The sequence below is a fragment of the Trachemys scripta genome, chromosome 2 (assembly GCF_013100865.1).
Source record: "Trachemys scripta elegans isolate TJP31775 chromosome 2, CAS_Tse_1.0, whole genome shotgun sequence".
Lineage (NCBI taxonomy): Eukaryota > Metazoa > Chordata > Testudines > Emydidae > Trachemys > Trachemys scripta.
This window is the reverse complement of record NC_048299.1, coordinates 10951541-10974392: the sequence shown is the minus strand read 5'-3', so window position 1 is coordinate 10974392 and position 22852 is coordinate 10951541. Positions and strand designations below refer to the sequence as shown.

General features: G+C 46.3%; 1 protein-coding gene across 1 annotated transcript in view; it reads left to right on the top strand.

Moving 5' to 3' along the window:
- GARS1 (glycyl-tRNA synthetase 1) overlaps positions 1-22236 on the top strand; it is a gene marked incomplete at its 5' end in the record, with an annotated part of 33790 nt that extends 11554 nt beyond the window's left edge. The window contains 11 exon segments of the mRNA XM_034759898.1: positions 361-506; positions 1638-1787; positions 4423-4585; positions 6706-6870; positions 9702-9809; positions 11031-11176; positions 14002-14087; positions 16154-16263; positions 17433-17526; positions 18809-18999; positions 21910-22236. Of these exon segments, the coding sequence (XP_034615789.1) occupies positions 361-506; positions 1638-1787; positions 4423-4585; positions 6706-6870; positions 9702-9809; positions 11031-11176; positions 14002-14087; positions 16154-16263; positions 17433-17526; positions 18809-18999; positions 21910-22050 (1500 nt within the window).
- Between the last annotated feature and the right edge of the window lie 616 nt (positions 22237-22852).

The following is a 22852-nucleotide window of genomic DNA, read 5'->3' as shown; positions in this document are numbered from 1 at the left end:
CTGGTTTGATTGGAACTGTTCAGAAGGAGGTTCTCTGTAGGTGGTGGTGCCATCCTAATGACTCTGTTGCCTCTTCATACCCAACCTCCGAGCTTGTACTTCTAAAAAGATTGCAGGGCCTTGAAAGGCTCTGGCCTGCAGCTGAGCCATGGGCCCACAGTTTTTCAAAACATGTTCTTCCATCCCTGCTACAAACCTTAGCCCTCACCCCAAATAAAATACAGGGTTCCAGTCCTATAACAATCTCTTCCAGTGTGTTCCTGACCTCATGTTTAATAATAGATGGGAAGGGGGCGAACCATCACTGCTTTTACCTTGTCTTGTCATTTTAAAATAACCATCCTTGTGTTTTGTTGCTAGTTGGACAACTACAGTCAGCAAGAGCTCGCCGATCTCTTTGTGAATTACAACGTGAAGTCTCCCGTCACAGGGAACGACCTGTCCCCTCCTGTGTCTTTCAATCTGATGTTCAAGACCTCCATTGGGCCTGGAGGAAACATGCAGGGGTAGGTAGCCGCCTCATGCGGCCCATTTTCTTTTGGCATGTGGCGAAGAGTGACCCTAATTTTCCATTGCCCAGGATTGGAAATGAGAGCTATACAAAACTGAAAACAAACCCCATTTCATCTCATGCAGCCTTCCCTCTGCAATTCGCTCCCGCCCAGTCTGTTCCCCAGGCTGCTCTACAGCTGCTATTGCAAAATAGGCTCATGGACTCTTAAGATAAGAAGGACCATCGCAGCTGTAGTCGCCCATGCAGTTCTTGTACACCTGCTCTACTTGAGAGGCCGTAGTGGCTGGTGGATGTATGTCATTGTAGGCTAAATTGTGTGGCATGGGGCAGCAAGGCCCTGGACTCCTGTTCCCCATGCAACAGAACATTATTGGTTCCACAGGTGTCAGTGATCTCTGTGGCTAAGCAGGAAGGGGCGTGAAGCTAGTCTGTCGTAATGGTAGTTGCGTAGCAAAGGTAGCCGTCATGTGTGGTCTGTGGCCGCCATCTTGGTTGATGAACCAAAGATTGACCTGGGGACAAGCGTGGGCTGCTATGGCTTGAGCTAAAGATCCAGGCTCTCTAGCTGAGGCTGTAACAGACTCCTCCTCTGTGGACTAGCACAGAGCGGGACCTGGAACACCCACTCACCCATGGGCTATGTAAGCATTAGCACCGGAAGCCTTAAATGAGCTTAGAAAAAGATGAGGCCATGGCTAATCTGTGTGTGTATTTACCCTGGGAGGGTTCTATAAGGGCAGCATTGCTGGACTTGCTTCACCTCCATATGTGCTCGTATTGGAGGGGTACAGAGAGGATAAGCACGGCCCCTGAATTTATAAGAAGAGAGCTGCAATCAGAAAGGTGAGTGGACCATCCCCTGCTCTCCTTGAACCCTAGATGCAGCACCTGAGTCAGGCTTTGCTGCTCTAAAGAAAACAAGTCTTGATGCTTGCTTATAATCTGTGGTTTCCTGTTGAACTCCACATTGCTGCTGAGAACGACCGAGCATGTTGCCTTGATGTTTGGTGCCTGGAATTAGAGACCTGAGATCAAATGAGGCTGCCTCATTTTTGCATCGAAACAAAGTTTGCCTTGCTTCCCCCTCCATTCACCCACCTATGTCTTGGGTTTTTTTTTCCAGTTATCTGAGGCCAGAAACTGCACAGGGAATTTTCCTCAACTTCAAACGCCTTTTGGAATTTAACCAAGGCAAACTGCCTTTCGCTGCTGCCCAGATTGGAAATTCCTTCAGAAACGAGATCTCACCCCGTTCTGGCCTCATCCGAGTCAGGTACTGCAAACCTTCTCCCCCACCAGAACATCTGGCAGGTGATCAGCTGCCTCTGGAGAAATCAAAGCTCCCTCTGGCCTGAGTGTCTTTTTCACTGATTTCCTGTCCACCCTGCTCTTTGGGAGAATGTCTTGTGCCTTGTAAAAGGCTCTGAGTAGCTGCATAATAAATGCCTTAAAGTAATCAGAGTTCACTGGCAAAGAGTATCTTGGTTATGAGACTCTTGCTTCAGAAACATTGATAAGAATTTGTATTAGGCATGAAAACTTGGCATTAAAACCTGGTTAGACCTTGGAGTAGTGTTTTTTTTTTTTTTTTTTTGGTCTCAACCTTAGATCATATGACAAAGAACAAACAGGGACTTTATCTCTTAGATAAGGTACTACGGGACATTAGTCAAGCAAGAGACCCTCAGATCTTCAAAGCCTTCTGCTTACCATATGTGGCATCTGAAGTGGGTACAATATTCACTTTCCCTGCCCTAGAATGCACTAGGAGAACCTCCTAAAATGTTCATGGAGTTTCCACAGACTTCAGTGGGTGAGAGATTGTGCAGCTAAAGCTTTGAGAAATTTACCCTTAAGCTGATCGCTTTGTGCTTGGCTAGTTGAAAAAAAAGAAAAAGAAGCCTGCCTACCTGACCAAGCTCATAAAAGCTTGGTCGAGAAACCAAAAATGGACCTATTTCACTTTTTAATGATGGCCTTAGTATTGAAACTGTCTTTCTATGTAGACATCTTGTCCCCTGGTATGTTTGGCATTGCAGCTCTGGTTCACAGACCCAGATTCTGATCTCTGATTGAAACTACTTTTAGCTTCTGATAGATGTCAGTGGAGTTACTCTGCAGTTACATGCTGTGCATGTTGTAAAATTGATAACTGATTAACATATTGACATTTTATGGCATTAACAGGGTGCAGTGGCATTACTGGCACTGAGGTTTTTTCAGCCCTCCTGTTCTCCTTATTACATCTGTAAATTGGCAGTTCTTGTCACCGAAGCCCTTATCCAATACAATATAAATTATAGGCTTGTGATACTTTCACAGGAAATTGTGCTGTAATTTTCTGCAATAGAATAACATCCTGGTGCTTGCAAAATAAATTTAAAATCTTTAGTGATTATACAAAACTCTTCCTTTAAGGTTCCTGATCACAAAGTAACTCACTGCTAAGCAATTTGAGGTACTGAAGTTAAAGACCTAATATATAAATATATACATAGTGAAGCAATAATGTAAAAGAGAACATACACCATTGTTGAACAGGCGGGTTTGCTACATGTTGCTATCTTAGTGCTTCTGTTGTCTCAGGCTTTTTCACTTAAACACGATCTCTGAGGGAAAACGATGAGATCCACCTTCGGGGAAATATGGCCAGCACTTTCCACCATGAGTGCCTGAAGTTTAATGTATTTACTTTGTTTTGCTGCAGACAAACCGATTGCAAAAGTATCTTGCATGACAAGAGCCTTCATTGTAAACCCTCAAACAGAAGGCCTGGTTTTCAGAGGGGTGAGCCACCTGCAATGTCTGCTGAAGTTACTGAGCACCCACGTCTCCCATTACCACCAGAAGTCCGGCTATTTAGGGATGTAAATATGGATTTAGGTGCTCAATTTTAGTCAGCCACGTCTGAAAATGTTGTCCTGTGTCTGAGTCGTTCCCCTAGCACAGCCATCTCAATGGCATGCAGTTAAAATTTGGCTTCTTAATGGGGGATCACGGACCATTTCTTAATTTCTGGGTTTACGATGCCATGCAGAATACTTTTGCCATCTGTTTGTTTGCAGTAAAACAAAGTAAATAAACAAATGTTTGTTTTTAGACTGCCTGGGTTGAATACTGGAAAAGCTTGCAGTTTTAAATCTCATCTATGCTCTTAAACAGAATGGTGCTGGAGCTCCCAGTATTGCATTTTTAAAGATGTACCATGAGTGGTTCTTCTCCTCCACTCCCCCAATAAAGTTTTCTAACTAGATCTTGCAATGTTATCAGGGTGAGGCCAGGTCATAACTTGCGTGGGAGAGGTCCAGAGGACACACATGATTTAGGAAAAGATTTGGGTATTTCAGTAGGTGGCATTCTTCCCTCTGAGTCAGTGATGTGATAACTAAGGTCTAAGCAGTGGTTCTCAACTTTTGTATTGGTGACCCCTTTCACACAGCAAGCCTCTGAGTGCATCCCCCCTTATGAATTAAAAACTTGTATATATAAAAAATACACACATACGCTCGCTCGCGCGCTCTCTCTCTCTCGCTCTCTCTCACATAAATGCTGGAGTGAAGCGTGGTTTGGGGTGGAGGCTGACTGCTTGCGACCTCCCCCATGTAATAATCTCATGACCTCCTGAGGGTCCTGACCCCCAGTTTGAGAACCCCCTGGCCTAAAGGCTTCCAAGAAAATTTGTAGGTACCTTTTAATAGAAGCTAAAGGGGGTGGGGGAACCCTCCAACATCTGAAGAAGAGTGGCGTGCTTTCTAATCTGTCTGTTCCCTTGGCACTGCACTTGTTGGTGTTTAAACTCCTGATTTGCATTTTTAACAGGCTAGAGCCCATTTAAAAGGCTGGTGGGGAAGGTTCTTCCTGGGAAGTGTGCATTAATGCTAGCATGTGGCTCTGTGTGTTCTGCTTAGAGAATTCACCATGGCAGAAATTGAGCACTTTGTGGATCCCAGTGAGAAGTATCACCCCAAGTTCCAGAGTGTGGCAGATCTCCACATCCTCCTGTACTCCTCCAAAGCCCAGGTCAGTGGGCAGTCCGCCCACAGGATGCGTCTGGGAGATGCTGTTGAGCAGGTAATGTTACTCGCATGACCATTCACAACTTAATTCTGTAGCATGCTTGCAGGGGTAAATTAATTCCAAACTTGTACATCAGGAGTACCTTCATTGGGTGCAGTGGAGTTACTCCACGTGGGCACCTGTGAGATCAAAATCTGGCCTTCATCAGTACTGAAAGGACACAGTCAGGTAGCACTGTTGCATAGGTTAGGCTTCCAGGTTAGTTTTTGGGAGAGGGAGCACATTAGGGGTACAAGACCTGCTGAAAGGCTGGGGGCAGCCTGAGAATCCAAACCCCCTTTTTTGTATCACCTGACACCAATACGCTGTGTGTTGGGTTTGAATCCCCAAAACCCTGATTCTTCATCCGAGTGCGTTAAAGAAAGAACGTGACTGGTCACCTAAAAATAGACACTGAATGATATAATACAGAAACGCATTTTGACTGAAAATCCTTAGGTTGGGGGGCCATCTTTTTGTTCTGTCTGTGCAGAGATTAGCACAATGGGGTCCGGTCCATGACTGAGGTTGATAGGCGTTACCACAGTGTAAATAACATGCACTGTTGTATAAAAGTATACTGTTACGTCTGTACGTGTTGGAGACTTTTTGGTACAATTCCTTGTTGATACTAGATGTTCGTAACAGAACGTTGGTGACTGTGTTGTATTGATGGTATAAGATGACTGGTAGCACGTGGGGAGGGGCTTGTCTTGCAAATTAATACAAAAAGAACAAAACCAAACCTCTTGCAAACTGTCAATATGATAATTAAAGATGATTCACCAATAACTCTGCTCAAATTCCCAGCAGCCAAAATGATGCCTCTTTGGAGGGGTGGAGACAGAAGTGGTGGGAGGGAGTAAGAAAACTTTTGTACACTCTTTCCCTCTCCCCTCCTTTTCATCTTAGCCTCTACATATTTTGTTGTTTAGGGCCTGATCTGAACCCTTTGGACTCAATTTTATTTATCTGGCCCAGAACCTTTCCTCCTCAGTAAGTTCCTCCAGACCTTCTAATCCTGTTAATCGTTTTTCTTTGAACTCTCCCCATTATGCAGCCCGTGCATTGATTCCCAACTGCCTTAGAGGCATTCCAAAACACCCCCTGAGGTAACTTTGTAGAAATCCCATTTTAGAGGTGGAAAATCAAGCGCAGAGAGGCCGAATGACTCGCCCAAGGTCCCATAGCAAAGCAAAGGCAGTACTGGGAACAGAACCCAGGAGTCCTGACTCCCAGTTTCCCTGTCTTAATCGTTAAATCTTCCCTCCATAATCTACAGAGCTACACTTCTGAACTCCAGTATTTGAAGATAGCCTTTTCATAGATTCCAAGACCAGAAAAAATCATTGTGATCATCTGGTTCTGACCTCCTGTATAACACACCATAGAACTTCCCCAAAGTAATTTCTAGAGCGCCTCTTTCAGCAAAATATCCACTCTTGATTAAAAAATTGCCCGTGATGGAGACTCCATCATAACCTTTGGTAAATTGTTCCAATGGTTAATTACTCGCACTGTTAAAAATGTACACCTTGTTTCCAGTCTGAATTTATCTTGTTTCAACTTTCAGCCATTGGCTCGTGTTATACCTCTCTCTGCTAGACTGAAGAGCCCATTGTCAAATATTTGTTTCTCTGGGTACAGTGCAAAGACGTGGTATGGTATTCTGCTACGTGGCGAGTTCAGTAGTTTCAGTCACAAATGATGTGCTCGCAGCACTTCCATTGGGAGATTTTACTGCGCAGTACAGAGATTTTGCTGTGCTGAGCTCATGATGCAGTGGGTTTCAGGAAACCTATTGTATCTCAATTTACCACATGCTGCAGCAAGAAGTTGTCCCTCTAAAGGGAAGTACACCTCTACCCCGATATAACGCTGTCCTCGGGAGCCAAAAAATCTTACCGCGTTATAGGTGAAACCGCGTTATATCGAACTTGCTTTGATCCGTCGGAGTGTGCAGCCCTGCCCCCCCCCAGAGAGCTGCTTTACCGCATTATATCCGAATTCGTGTTCTATTGGGATGCGTTATATCGGGCTAGAGGTGTAGTATCTGCTGTGTCCAGTCTTTCTGAGGCGGCAAAATGATGATGTGGAAATTAACGAAGTGTGTGTTTTTCTTTCTCTCTCTCTAGGGTGTGATCAATAACTCTGTACTAGGTTACTTCATTGGCAGAATCTACCTCTACCTTACAAAGGTTGGTGTATCCCCGGATAAGCTGCGCTTCCGACAGCACATGGAGAACGAGATGGCTCATTATGCCTGTGACTGCTGGGATGCCGAGTCCAAAACATCCTATGTAAGTGGCAGGATTAAACCTACCAGCAGGGTCTTGAGTTGTGCTTTCCCCATGCACTGATACGTTCCTAGCCTGGCACGCCACTGGTAAGATGGTCTCCCAACTCTGTCTATTAAAACGAAGAAAGTCAACAGGTAGGTTTAAGGCTGGCTCTCCTCTCTGTTTAGCTTCATGCTCACACAACTCCACTGACTACAGTGGGGTCACTCCTGATTTACAACTGCTGTAAGGGGAACGTGTACATCACGTGTTCCTTCTGCCCGGCGGTGAACCCTAGTCAGAGGACATAGGTGGCATGTGGATGAATTGCACCCAAGTGAAAAGAGAATTAGGCCTCTGTGGCTTCCAGCTTGTTACCCCAATAAAATCAGTGGTGGAGAAGACAGTACTACTGGAACTGTTTGCCCAAGGCCGCTTCCTTCCTGCTCCATCCCCAGCCCCTTTGACTATGAGGGCTAAAAAAAGGACTCCCTGTTGCTGGGCCAGCTAGTGCTACAGAGCTGTTTTCCCAGGACCTCTGTTCCTACTCCACCCCCGCTCCCCCTTTGCTGCTGGAAGAATTTTGTGATGTCGGGACTTAGTGTACACTGTGCTTTCCTCTGATTGTTTGTTTGGGCTTTTAAGATCTTGTGTATATATCTTTTTAAGTGACCAGGAAGGTTTGTTAAGGGTATAGCAGATGTTTAAATCCTCCTTATTGCATGTTTTTAGAGAGCTTATTGCTACTTCTAAAAATCTCGATGGCAGTTTTTATATTAGCAGTGATATTTTTGAATGGAAGCTTCTTAGGGGGCTCTCCTATTGATCAGTTATGGTAACTGGAAAGAGAAGAAGCCTCCCGTGTGAGAGAATCAGATCAAATCCTTTGACTGGAATTGGGTAGGGAGAATGAGCATCTCTCCCGTTAGAGTAAAGCCTCTCTTTGCACCTGACTAGTCTTTTCAAGTGGGACGGGGTCCACTAATTCTCAGACTGCTGAAACTACTTTGAGAACTCCATGGAATTGAATCACAAGACAGGGTCAGAAGGCCGATGGGATTCTGCCAGCCATTACGAACGTAGGCCCTACCATTGCAGTGAGATTCTCATGGCAGATCCCTGCGAGAGGCTCCATTGAAGTCAAGAGGGCCAAACGGTGGTTTCTGCATGCCCAAAGGAAGACCCATGCAGAGCTCATTACAGGATGGGGACTTTAGGAACATAGTACCGGAAGGGACCTCCTCAATCATGGAATCCAGTCCTCTGTTTTTCTAGGGTTGGATAGATGGTTCAGTTAATTAGGAGTTTGCTTTAGTTTAAGGTATGAGTAAGGATCTCCAGGTTTGGCTCTGTGTGCGTAAAAATACAAGTGTTCTGGCTGAACATTAATCATCTCGACTCCTTATTGAAATAGCTGTGGGGTTGGCCATCAGTAATGTCATCACAGCCCACTAATGGATGTTGTTACTATGTGTAAGGTTGTACCAAACTTTTAAGCTCAAGAATCACTGGAGCTTGCCTGAATCTGAATCATCCCTTCATAGAAAAATCCAGTAGAACTGAACAGAAGGATTTCTCTATTCCTACAGAACGTTTAAACCAACTTACAGAATTGTGTAGCAGCGGTATAATTCTACAGGATGGTTTAAAAATTCTGTAGAAGGGTTATCATTGTCTGGTATGTCTAATAGGTTTTTCTGTCATACCCTATTAGTTTCCTCCCTGTGAAATTCTGTAGGACTTTCCTGCATGGAATGTGTTGGAGCATAGGGATGTTTCCTGTACACACATCCACACTGAAGAAGAGCTTTGTGTAAGCACGAAAGCATCTCTCTCACCAACAGAAGTTGGTCCAATAAAATGCATTACCTCACCCCCCCCCTTGTGTCTCGAATATTCTGGGGCCAACACGGATACAGCAACACTGCATGCAGCACATCTAGACGTACCCAAGCAAGTTTTGAGCTAGCTAGCTCAAATAACAATAGCAGTGAAGCTGCACAAGCCTGCCCGGGATCCTGATACGTACTTGAATGGCTAGCCTGTGCTGCAGTGGTATCTGGGCTATCTTCCGAGCCTGCTTGGGTATGTCTGCACGTGCTGCATTCACACCTCTGATTGCAAATTAGACATGCCCTTGGAGTCCTTCTCTTGCCAATTGGAATTTCATGCAAGCAGGTTTTGACTGCATGTACATGTGCATACACACACACACTAGCACAACAGAATGAATGGAGAAGACCAATGCACCTTGTCTCATGCATGGCCACGTTGTAAACCAAACAGCTCATTGGTTTTGCTAAAACGATTTGGAATTCATGGGCAGTGCTTCATGCAGATTAATTCGTTTACAGACTCTTCCTTTCCACAGATATGAACGTATGCAAGGAAATGCTTCAGTCAGTTGTGACTCGTGTTACTTAGCAGCTCTTAAGCGTGCGTCTTTGTAAAGAGGCGAGTTGGTTACTCTGCCCCAAGCTCATGAAGTGATAAAATCCCCAGTTACTCAGCCCATCTCATGCATGCTGATGTGAATGTAAAAAACGTACGCTGTTACCCAGGTCCTCAGCTGGCGTAAGTCTGTGTAGTTCCACCAGCCTCGCTCGAGAACCTGGCCCTGCATGTATATGCACCTTGTATTTTTTTACATAGCTGGTTACTTCTCGAAGTAAACAGAGGGCCATTCGGATTAGGGAGGAGCTGGTGGAACTAATGCTGCTTATCATAACAGAGCTAATTAGGTAGAAAAACCAGCCCTGGGAGCATAGTGGGCTTAGGGGCAAACAAACATGTTTGATGGTTAAGCGAACAAAAAGACAGACTGTTAAAAGCTTTCACTTTTGCTTTTCTAGGGTTGGATTGAGATTGTTGGTTGTGCTGATCGCGCCTGCTATGACCTCTCCTGCCATGCCAGAGCCACCAAAGTTCCTCTTGTCGCTGAGAAGCTTCTGAAAGAACCGATATCCTTTGTGAATAAAATAGTTCTCCTTAAAGCTAGGTAGCATCTGAAACGGAAATGTCCTAAGGCCCCTGCAGGTCTGTTCAAAGTTAGACTTTTGAGTGAGTGGCCTGGTCCACACTAACCCCCCACTTCGAACTAAGATACGCAACTTCAGCTACGTGAATAACGTAGCTGAGGTCCAGACGTGGCAGGCAGGCTCCCCTGTCGACTCCGCGTACTCCTCTCGCGGAGCAGGAGTACCGGCGTAGACAGCGAGCACTTCCAGGATCGATTTATCGCGTCTAGACAAGATGCAGTAAATCGATCCCAGAAGATAGATTGCTTACCGCCGGACCTGGAGGTAAGTATAGATGTACCCAGTGTCTAGATTAATACAGGAGACCTTGATGCTCATAGCAGTGTAAAGAATATCTTTGGGGCTGACCCAGCAAAGACTTCAGCATATGAGTAACTTTACTCAGGTGAGTAAAGGAAATACAGGCCAAAGTTTGTTTCCTGGGTTCTTGTTTTCAATTTGTTTGTTTTCATAAACACAGTTTAAACATTACACAAGTTACTTGAAAAGAACTTTGGAGCATTTAAAGAAGGGTGTGAACCCATTAAAAGGTAAGCGGGTGTGGTCTGCTCAGAGGATTTAATCTGCCAGGTTCTCCGCTGGCTCAGAACCCCTGATTTCCTGCCCCTCTTTGTCCCCTTCAGGGGGTTGGGAGGGACTGCTTCCCAGATTGCCCTGGTACCCGTCCGGCACGTTTCCACTGAGGTGGTGAGCCGCAACTGGCTCTGGGTCAGTGGGGAAGGCCTGGTGGGCCTATTCTTGAAGATATTATATTAGATTCTGTTCTTGGGTGCACCAGTGTAAATCTGGAGTAACTACACTGAAGCAATTGGTGTCACTCCAGATTACTTGGGTGTCACTCCAGATTACTTGGGTGTAACTGAAATGAGAAACCAGCCCAGTGTGTAAAAGTTTTATTCTCGCTCTAATAGCGACCATATTAGCTGCATGTATATGCTGATCTAAAGTACTGATAGGGACTGTTTACTTCCTGCTCTGAGGTAAGTTACTCCAACCGGTGTCAGTACTGAATAAGATACAATGACAAAACATGGACCCAGATTCTGTAGGTGCTGCAGTAATTACATTTGTTACCCAGTATGAACTAATGAAAGTGTCAGGTCACAGTGTCCTCTGAGCTCGATTTCCTTAACTGCTCTGTACAAAACAGCCAATGTTGTTCAGTTTGAGGCAAATAAGGGAGCCATTGGCAAGGCCTACAAGAAGGATGCGAAGCTGGTGCTGGAATACCTTTCCATCTGCGACGAATGTTACATCAGCGAGATGGAGAAGCTGCTGAATGAGAAAGGGTGAGAAGGCACTGGGTCTGGGGCTGAATAAGATTTTCTTAGCAATTACCTATGCCAGGGAGACCCAAAAAGCCGCTTGAGTAATCTCAGTGCATCCTGCACCAGCCTTGCCAGTAACTGAAGGCTGTGATAAAATGCATCATCTGCAGTTTTTGCTGCTGGTGGCTCAGCCAAGAGGCAATTCTTCACTGATGGACAGAATACAATTACATGTCCATATTAGGGTGATGTGCGTTTATGCTTTGGTTTAAGAGGTATGTGCGTTTACATGCAAACTAGGTGCAGCCTGCTGGCTCCTGGCAAGCTGCCCTTTGTGTCCCGTAGGAGCCAGTCCTGCAAGGTCCCGAATGTCACCTAGGAGGGGGGTGAGAACCCTCAGCTCCCACTGAGTTGGCTGGGAGAGGAGGCTGTTCAGCGACTTGTGGGTTGGGGCTCATGAGCTGGCCAGCTCTGACAAAGGCAGTCAGGTCTATTTCGAAATAGACGTTCACATGAGAATGATTCGTGCCCAGTATGGCTTGGTTCATCAGTAGGCTCATAAGAATAAGAAAATGAGACTGGCCAGACTGGGTGAGACCAATGGTCCACCTAGCCCAGTATCCTGACAGAGGCCAGTGCCAGATGCTTCAAAGGGAATGAACAGAACAGGGCAATTATCAAGTGTCATCCAGTTCCAGCATCTGGCAAACAGAGGCTTGTCCAATTATCATTTGGTAAAAAAAACACCAGTGGGAGTAGCCCAGGCAGCAGCAGTCAGTCTGACTTTAGGTGCCGTTTGGATTGTTGCGGTGCTAGAGAACTGTGAATATGGAGCGGCCGGGCACAGCCATGTTTAAGTAGGTTTTCCAGTTGGTGAGTTCGGATTCTCCGCCTGACTTCAAAAAAAGCTTCGTTACATTTCCGAGCAGTGTTAGCTTAAAAAAATAAATAAAGCTGTTGCTCCTATATTATTTGAAATAGCTTGTGCAGAACAAGTCCAATGGAGTAACTGATACACTGTGCGTTTTCCCCCCCCCCCCGTGTTAGAGCCAATTTGTTTTTTTTAAGTGTTTTGAGTGTCAAAGTAACCAAAGTGCAAGAAAAACAGTACTTGTAATACATCCAAACCAGGCCTACGAGACTGAGAAATTATCACTGGGTGCATTGGTCCTACAGAAGGCCAAACCAGAAGCAGGTTAACCCAGTTCCTTAACCCTCCAATTGAGCATTTTTCAGTGTACGTAGCTTTTACCACAAATGATGGCAGTAGTCCAAACTCGACTCCCTGATATAGCCACATTCAGGATGTGCCTCTCTAAACGTAATCTCCTCTGGGAAATAGGTCTCGATGTAGGCAGCTTGGCACGTAGCCTTTCATAAATGCACCCATTCCTGTGTTACGCAGGCTCCTGGAAGCCATCAGTTTAGTATACCTGAGACGCCACTACTGATTCACCAGCACGGGTGCACTCAGCCGGCTGTATGCTGAAGTGCCTGTGGTTAGACCTGTTTTATGGATGGTTACGTTCAGATGACTCTTTTCTGTAGGCGGCTGCCATACAAAATGAGGCAGAGTTTGTTCTGCAGCAGCAATTTACCAGCTGGAAGTTTAATAAAATAAATCTTCGCTGTTTGGGAACGGGATATTTAGGGCCAGGTTGACATCAGTGGGAATTCTGCCTGACAGGACAGCTCGGGGGTCAGGAAGGGATTTGCTCCCCCTCCCCAATGTATTTTGGGGTGTTTGTGGGTTTTTTAAATCTCCTTCTGAAGCATCAGGGACGGCCATGGCTGGAGATGGGACATTGGGTGGGGAAGGCCAAGGCTCTGAGGTGGCACCATGCAGTCTCTCTGGTGCTTGGCTGCCTGGTTCTTGCTCAGATGCTAAGGGTATAACTGAGCGCCATATGTGGGGTTGGGAGGGAATTTTCACAGCACAGGTCAGATTGGCAGTGACCTGAGGGTTTTTGTTGTTGTTGACTTCCTCTGCAGCATGTGGGTGCAGGTCCCTTGCCAGGATTATTTGGCTGTATCTCACTCATTTCCCTGCCATAGCGGGGGCCTCAGACTGGTCCCTCCTATTCTCTGCCTGTGGCACACGTCTAGTCTCCTGTGGGCTGTAATAACTTGGAGTAAGTTAGGTGGTTGTTTAATGTGTGGGTGCTGGGTGGTGTGGTGGTGGTGACCTGTGCTATACAGGAGGTCAGATCAGTTGATCTGGTCATCCCTTCTGGCCTTATACTCGGACTCTGTTACTGATTTGGCCCTCTAGCAGCTGTGGGTTAACTTTTTTGTGCGCCTTAAGAGAGAGCAACACCAAAAGCTGTAGGAATCGGTCAAAAATGGATTTTGGCCCATCCACTTTAACAGATCAAAAATATCTTTGATTTTTCCAATTCCCATGCAGAGGTCAGGTACTCGCCATCAGAACTAAATTGACACAAAAAGTATGTGTGTTACAATACATGAAAAGTCTGTAGTGAGTGAATGAATGTCTGGTTGTCTTGTAATTAATTTTTTCTTTTTATGTATTTCAACCTGGAACCCTTCCATATTGTAATTGAATTTGCTCCTGGCTATTAACCACATTGCTTTTATGTTAAATTTTATTTTACAACAATAATAAAAATGCTAGCTTAAAAACCTGGAGTATTTAAAAAAAAAATGAGACATGCTACATGTTTCTTCCTTTGATCCCTGGAGTTTGAGCTGACTTTTCCGTATAGCCCCCAAACCAGTTTTTCTTTATTTAAAAAAAAAAAGTTTAAACCAGCGAAACCACCTAAGGGAAAGTGACATAACTAGTTTTGTTGATTAATACTAAAGCCCTGGTATTTTCTTTACAGGGAATTCACTGTTGAAACTGAAGGGAAAACATTTAAATTAACGAAGGACATGGTCAGTGTGAAGAGATTCCAGAAAACACTGCATGGTAACTTTTATTTACTTGTTAATCTTAGAGATGGGAAGCTGATCATTTTGAATGCAGGAGAGTTAAGCGAATCTGAAAGTTGTGGCCAAAATGTTGAGACTTGGGTGCATAAAATTAAGCACCTAAACCAGTATATAGGTTCCTAAGTAAGTGGCTCAATCCCAGAGGTGCTGAGAATCTGCTGCTTTCATTGACTTCAATGGAAGCACCTTGGTCAATCAAGCCGTTTTGATTACGGTGCCTAAGTTTAGGTGCCAAGCTTTGTGGCTAATGGTTTTTTAAGAAATGTTCCCTCTGTTTTCAGATGAATTATTTCTTTTCAGGATAAGTTCCAGCACAGGATCAAAGTTGATCAGACAATTATTTATAGGATTCCGTCTTATAAAAGAATCACTTTCTGTAATTAACCGTAGACAGACGGTCTCCTATCTATGGTACTTACATGGCCCGCGTTGCCACTATAGGTGAGGCACTCACAATGTTCAATGTATTTAACCTCATAACATCCCTGTGAGGTACGGCAGTGTTATTCTTCCCATTTTACAGATGGGGACTGAGGCCCAGAGAGTCTTAAGTGACTAGAGCTGGTTGGAAAAATTCCCCCAAAACATTTTTTTCATTGTTTGCTGATTCATCAAAATGTTTCGCGAAACTGTTCAATTTTGACAGACTTCCGACACAACCCAGGCTTGGTCTCCTGCCAGCTCTCCCACCTGGGCCCGCGGCTCCAGGATGGCTCGCCATGAGGATGGCCTCTGAGTCAGGGACCCCGGGCTTCCGAACTCTGGGGGCAGCTGGCTCCTCAGTCTGCTCTAGGAGTTGTGGAGCTGTGAGTGTCTCAGCTCCCAGCTCCTCAGCAGCCCACCATGAGATGGACTGTGGCAGGGCCTGTGCTCCCAGGGCCTCCAGGCTCCTGATTCCCCACCAGGCTGAAGATAAGAGTTTGGTCACTTTCACTACTGTCATTCCGTGATGGACAGTAGTGAACACTGACAGTCGTGTCAGTTTTAGTCAGAAGCTTCCAGGGTGCCTGGTCTCACTGCAAGCGGGGGGCTGGGGATCCCAGGGGGCATATGTCAGTTTGGAAATACCATGTGTCTGAAAGGAAATATTGCAGGATTTCAGTTCTGCAACATTTTTAGAGGATTTGGCTTCGTCCCAATTTTTCCAAAATCTTGACAACTTTTGTGGAAGTGAACTTTGTTTTGCCAGCCAGCTCTATTAATGACTTGACCGAGGTCACGTGGCAAGTCTGTGGTCGGGTTAGAAATTTAACCCATTTTCTAACCCAGAGATCCAGGTAAGCATCCTAACCACTGGACCATTATCCTTCCTCGCCTTTTTCTTTGTCATTTAAGAGCCAGTCCTGCAAGATTCTAGGTGCTTCAGTTAGGTGCAGAGCATCCTTAACTCTTACTCCACCTCAGAGGCATACGCAGTCTGCAGGCATTAGCAAGGTCGCTAAGTGCCTGTCAGTCAGTGATAGAAAGTAATTACACTCGTCGTCCATCTCCGTTTTACTATCTCACAGCAGTCAGTTGGCGTTTTGGTTGCTGGTCACTTAATTTGTATGTGTACAGACTCAGAGTTCATCTTATCCAGGGCTGGAAGGGGAGGCATAGCCAGAGTGAAGGAATCTAATGTTCTGTATTCACATTCCATAGGGCTATGCTCTGAGAAACAAATTAAAAATGGCGTAAGATGTGCTGTAAATATAATCCCGGAGGGAGAAGGTTTTTGTGGCAAAGTGGCTGGCAGAGCAGAACTGGCCTATTTCACAGAAGAGTTATTTTTCTAACCAGTGAAGATGGGAACATGAGGCTAGTACCTCAGAAATGGCTTTTCAGCCTCTAAACAAAATAACATTGTCGCTTAGTTTCTAGAACCAGCTTATGTGTCTAACAAATTGTAGCTTCTCAATTTGGCTGCCACGGCTTTTTTTAAAATGCTGTGCCGTCTCTAGCCAGGGCAGGCGTTAGTTGGGCTAGGCTGTGAAAGCTCCTATACAATCAAAGAACGGTGCTTTTGTAAACTGCCTTTCTAATGCAATGTGTTTTGTGTTCTAGTGGAAGAAATAGTCCCGAATGTGATTGAGCCCTCATTCGGAATTGGAAGGATCATGTATACAGTGTTGGAACACACATTCCATGTCCGGGAGGGAGATGAACAACGAACGGTGAGCCTTCACGTGCCTTTGGGTTGGTTGAGAAGCAGCTGTGGGGTTTGATTCCATAAACTCCCACCACCAAATACAGCTGTGGGATTTAAATTGGACAGTGAAATACACAGCAGATATGGGAAAACCCTGTTAGATCACCTAGTTCCTCTCCCTACCAGGGCAGGTGCGAATTGTGCCCAGGCACTTACAATGATCTGGGCGGTTTGCACTCGAAGCTCCTACTGTTCTACTTCGGAGGGGAGAACTTTTCCCTGTGGACTGGAACTTGGCAGGTCTCCCACTAGGGGAGTGAAGTCCTTTTAAATGATTTGTCTGTGCTCTTTCACAGTCTCAGTACCATGCAGGCAGCCTCACAATGCTGGCTTGGGAGACCTCCCTGCAGCTGAGGTCAGAGGGAAAGCGTGCATGTTCTATGTCAGAGCGTGGTGGTGTCATTGATGCCCACACTGCAATCCAAAGAGCACTCTCTGATGGTCCATGGAGAGCTATCTAGCGCCTGGTGCCAGCTCTCTTTCCTCGTTCCCCACTGACAAATTGCTTTTAAAGAAGCTACATTCCTTTTCCAGCTGAGGTTGCTACTGTGATGGGATTACAAGTGGGCGGGTAGAGAGAGGAAGAAATGGTCTGTTATCTAGTCTCCCTGCTAAGATGTGATCCACCTGTACAAATACTTGGGTGCCTGCGCTGTGTGCAGTAGGAAGGGATGGGATGAGGTGGAGTAAGATGAGAGCTTGAAGGCTGGGGAAAGAATCTTACTCTCAATTCTCCTCCCGTTGGAACGGTTTTTTTTTGTTAACTTTGTTAATAATGAACTAAATCTCAGCAGAACGGTTTACAGGGATGCTCCCTATCTTAATCAAGTCTCTGTTTGACTTGGAGAGGGGGTGTGCTAGATCCTAAGCACCACCATCAAGGGAGATGCATTGGCACTAAATATTTTAGGCCCCCCCCACACCTTCAATTTTCAGGTGTTTCGGGTGAAGCACGCCTTTACCTCTGCCACGTCAATGATTTACAGAGGGCCAGCTCCTCAGCTGGAAGAAATTGGCCCAGCTCTGCGGATTTCACTGGAGCTGTGCTGACTTACCCCAGCTAAGAACCTGGCCCAAATTGTAGCTGCTTAATAATTAAATTGGCGTGTGTTTGTTTTGACTCTGTTTGTGTAGTTCTTCAGCTTCCCTGCTGTTGTAGCGCCCTTCAAATGCTCTGTCCTTCCTCTGAGCCAGAATCAGGAATTCATGCCTTTCGTCAAGGAGCTATGTGAGTAAATGCAGCGTCGCGGATACCACTTTTCTTTTTCAGGAAGATAGGAAAGACCCAAGAGTGGGGTCTTTTCACGTTGCTTGTTTATGCCAAAGGTAGTTGCACACACCTGAGGTAGCAGGAACTCCAAAGCTTTCAGCAGCTTCTGTCATTTGAGATCTCTGCATTGATATGAGCCAGCCTTGCAAATTTGTCATATAAACTTATCAGCTTAGGCACAAAATCTGCTCCTTTGCTCTTTACCGTGAGTCCTGATGAAAAAACTATTATTTACTTGCATGTCAAAAAAGTGACCCACCCTGCCCATGTAATGGCTGTGGTGAGTAGTGTGTTTATTGCTTAGGGCAGGGCAGGAGCCCAGACTTCTGCGTTCTGTTCCCAGCTCGGCCACTCGCTTGCCACATAGCCTCTGAATAAAACCCAGACCTCCTTGTGCCCAGTCCTGGGCTTTCGTTTCAAAGGTAGTCCTACCCCTCTGGGACTTCACCCGAAACACCTGGGTATGTCAAAGCACTTTGCAAAGTGGTACAGAGAGCACAGTAGCAATTGCTGTGTAAGTCAGTGGGACAGCCGCGATGTTAGAATCAGGGCTTGCTTGGAGCTTTTTGTTTTCAGCTCTTTGAGATAACCTGTCTGGGCCCAGACACCGAGGTGAACTGGTTCTTCAATTAGTGTTTCGCTGCTGACCTATAATGTCAGGCTTGAGAGACCTGTGATTCAGTGTCTTTTTTCAGAAGAGACTTAGCAACCATAGAGTGCTAACCCTGCACTGTAGTGTCTGCATGGTGCGTGGGTATGAGCCTGAACCCTTGTGTGGGCCTCGAACCCAAAACCTTCTGTCAAAATAGTCACTTTTTACTTTCTAGCTCCCAAATGCACAGTCTCCCCCCCCCCAAATTATTACTAATACTGTACCCGAATTGCACTAGGTGTTTTATAGACATAGAATAAAGACCAATCCTTATCCTGAAGAGCTTAAAACATAAGGGCCAGAATCTCCCACCCTTGCTTCGTGGGCAGCCCCACTGACCTCAGTGGGACTGACTGCAGCCAGGTGGCGACACTGCACCCTGTGTGAACAACTTCCAGTTAAGAGTTGGGCTGAGCAGCAAATAATCGGCTTCGGGAGTGGTTGTGGGTCCGCCTTGCCGGGACAGTAATGCCTGTCCATTGGTACTCCCCTCCCCCTTTTCTGTTTATCGCCCTGTGGTTCTGTGTCCTTCTGATCCTCCAGTCCGGCCGGGCTGTTGCTAACCCTGGGACTCTCCGCTTCTTCCAGCTGAGGCGCTCACTAGGAACGGCATCTCCCACAAAGTGGACGATTCCTCCGGGTCCATTGGCCGGCGCTACGCCAGGACCGACGAGATCGGCGTGGCTTTCGGCATCACGATAGACTTTGACACGGTGAACAAGGTGCCTCACACAGCCACTCTAAGGGACCGTGACTCCATGCGTCAGATACGAGCTGAGGTAAAATGCCTGCACGTGTGTGAGGGAAGGAGTTAAATGTATTTAACTAGAGCAGGGGCTGGGCCTGCTGCCTCTGAACCTGTGGGCGTACTGGCCTTGCTGGGACCCGTGTAGGACTCTTCATGTACGAGCCGTGTGTTCTGAAGGTGAGGGGGTATTGCCCACCAGCCTGCCAGTGAAATGAACAGAGGAGTTGCTTTCAATAGCCAGAGGGAGAGGTAATCCCAAAGAAACCTTGAGTCGTTTAGGCCCCTGCTAGAAGGCCAACCCGCTCACTGTGAGCGTGGGCCATTGTGGGTGTAGTTGCTGACTTGTGGGTGTAGCGCTGAGCTGTCCTCCAGACAATCCTGTGGTGACCTGTCACTGTTGTTGGGGGGAAGTAGGCCTCCGTGAGGCCTCAGCATGGTGTCTCTGCAGGCCGTTTTGCAGGCTGTTCAGTGAGCTGTGACATACAAGTGACCATCTTGGACCCTCTCCTTCTGGTGAACTAAGCCCTGTGGCCTCTTGAGGCGCTTTAAAAGCCCAGTTTTCACTTGCTCAGGTAGACTTTTTCAAGTGACCGCGGATCTGACTGTCAGGGTTACTGGGCTAGCCCCTCTCTGGTCTCTGAGAGCAGACCTCTGAGCTCTTGGGTGTCTTGCCCTTGCTTCTCTCAGGGAGGAATCTCTCAGTCCTTGCACTCAGGCCAGGACCTGGGTACGCCACCCTGTGTACATCAGCCACTTACCGCCCTGCAGGTCCGACTGGGTTTCAGGCACCTGCATTTAGTGATAGTGACCAGCAGGATTTTTATTCAGCACTTGGAACAAAGCATTAGAGAAAAAAGATTTTCAAACAACCAACACACATAACTAGTCTAATCTTAAACCCTTAGTTTGTAGTGAAATTTATCTACATGGGGAGATTTACCAGCAGACCTATACCAGTATAACTCTAGCAGTGAAACTATGCCAGTATAGTTCTGCTGGTAAATTTCCCTGTGTAGACAAGCCCTTGATTACACAGGACGACTTCTCAAAGTACAGGAGCAGAACAGAACCAACGTACATTCTCCCAGCAAGCCCAAATTTTCCCGTGTCTCTGTGGGAGTCTGTCTGGGTCTCTCAGGGTTGGTCTACACTGCAGATGCTACAGGGGCGCAGCTGTGCCACTGTAGCGCCATGGTGTAAACACTTGCTACAGCGACAGAAGAGGGTTTTCCATCACTGTAGTGATTCCAGCCCCTTGAGAGGCAGTAGCTAGGCTGACAGAAGAATTCTTCCATCAACCTAACCTTGTCTATACCGGGGCTTAGCTTGGCTTAACTACATCTCTCTAGGTCGATCTAGGGTTTAGGTGTAGACCAGACCTGGGGGGCTGTCTGACCCACCACCTAAATAATAATATATGGAGATATACCTATCTCATAGAACTGGAAAGGACCTTGAAAGGTCGAGTCCAGCCCCCTGCCTTCACTAGCAGGACCAAATACTGATATTTTGCCCCAGATCCCTAAATGGCCCCCTCAAGGATTGAACTCACAACCCTGGGTTTAGCAGGCCAATGCTCAAACCACTGAGCTATCCTTCCCCCCCCCCATCCCCCATCTACCTGTTCAAAGTGGTTTGGATGCTGCCCAGGAGCGTGGGCGAAAGCCATTCAAGCTATTTGCTCTAAATAATCCTTAGTGCAAGCTGTTAAGTGGCTATTAGAAAGGGTCTCCTCCCCCTTTCCTGAGGTGGGTACGCTCAGCTCCGCAGACCGCCCCCGTGATGAAATATCCCCCCCCCCCCCCCCGACATGGCACAGACACACCTGAGACAGCTGCAGCCAATACTGCTAATCATTCAAGAGCATTCAGGCCATGGTCACCGTGACATCCTTGGGATTCTCCAGAAGGAAGGGAGCCAAAATGGTGGCCTCAGATGATGTGGGGGACACTAGTGCTCCTGCAGTGGAGGAGTCTCCTGTTGGTCACATGCCTAAAGGGGACGGCCCAGCATGCATTGTGAAGAGCAATCGCTTGATGGGCTCTCATACAGGCAGCACTGTAGCCATTCTGGGCCTGATCCAAAGTCCACTGAAGACACTGGAATGACCCACATTGATGTCAATGGACGCTGGCCCCAGTGTGACTAGTATGTCTGATTTTTTTTTCCCATTGACCCTTCAATCAATTCATACATGGTCTCTGTGACTCTGAGCACACAGTCACGATAGCAGAGAGAAAACTCAGCAGGTCCTGAGGCAGCCCCTGTTTGTACTCATGTTACATTGCCCCAGGGCCTGTCAAAATCCCCTGCTTGCAGGTTCATTTGGACCTGTCCCAGAGTGGTGTGTGACATTGCCATGTGTCACTGTGCTCCGCCCAAGTGATGGCTGCATTTCACTAGTGAATCTCCATGCTATGAGTAGCTGATCAATATTCGCTATGGTGAATAGTGATCTAGAATTAAAATGCCCTGTTGCTTGGAGACACAACCACTTGATGTCCCAGAGTTTGAGGCAGAGTTTATGGCTGTAAAAATATTACATGAAAATGTTGGACAGATCTGCTCTTGTCAGATGGTAACAGTTGATCATGTGGCAGTATTTGTAATACAGTGCTAAACGTTATCCATGTACACCAGTGGCTCTCAAACTTTTTTTTTACTGGTGACCCCTTTCACATAGCAAGTCTCTGAGTGTGACCCCCCCCTTATAAATTAAAAACACTTTAATATATTAAACATTATTATAAATGCTGGAGGCAAAGCAGGGTTTAGGGTGGAGGCTGACAGCTCGCACCCCCACACACACATAACCTCACGACCCCCTGAGGGGTCCTGGCCCCTAGTTTGAGAACCTCTGATGTACATGTACGATGAAAGAAATCAACTTGGTGGTTGTGTGGTCTCATGTCTTGCCTCTTTCTGTGCACTCTCCTCCCAGGTCTCTGAACTTCCTACCATAATCCGTGACCTGGCAAATGGCTGCCTAACTTGGGCTGACGTGGAGGCAAAGTATCCACTCTTTGAGGGACAAGAGACTGGCAAAAAGGAGACAATAGAGGAAGACAATTACCTGAAATAAGCCCCATACGATGTCCACTTTTTACTGTTCATGTTAATATGAAATAAACTATCATGTGTATTATTCAAAGCTGCATTGTTTGTGCACCCAGGGACTATGTTTTTTCCTCAATTGCTGCCTGATTTTAACTTTAAACTGAAGTAACAGCAATTAAAGGTGTTATGAATAAAAAAGCCATTGCATTTGCTTGCTTTTCCGTGTTTGTGCGGCCTTCTACTTTGAGACCTTTGACTTTATCAACCGCTTGTTTGGTTAGTTCTTGTGGGTCCAAATGCGAATTGTGGATGTATAAAAGAAGTCTGGTCCAGTCGTTAGACATGGGTTCAAGCCCCTGCTCTGCTATAGATTCCAGTGTGATTTTGGACAAGTTCCTCTGTACCTCACTTCCCCCTCTGTAAAATGGGGTTGTGAGGATAAATACATTAAAGTATGAGGCACTCGGATATTATGGGGGATGTAAGTACCTCAGATAGACATAGTTGTGGGCTAAATTTGGCCCTGTGTCCAGAAGGAACTCCTTCACTCTTTCTGGAGAGAGAAATACAACAATCTATTGGGTTGTTGGCAGGAGTGGTTATTTCTGAAACTTCATGGAATGCCGAGTAGCCTCAAGCCACAAAGCCTAACCTCTAAAAGCCGTGCTTTGCACTCTCCAGCTGGAGAGCTTGACGTGCTTTGTGTCTCCAGTTAAGTGGCATTACTCCTGCTAGCCTTGCACCGCCGACCCCGCTAAGCAAGAGAGTTGGATTGGTCCTTGTACAAGAGAGGGCTTGGTTTGCCCCGATTGTCGTGAATGGCAACA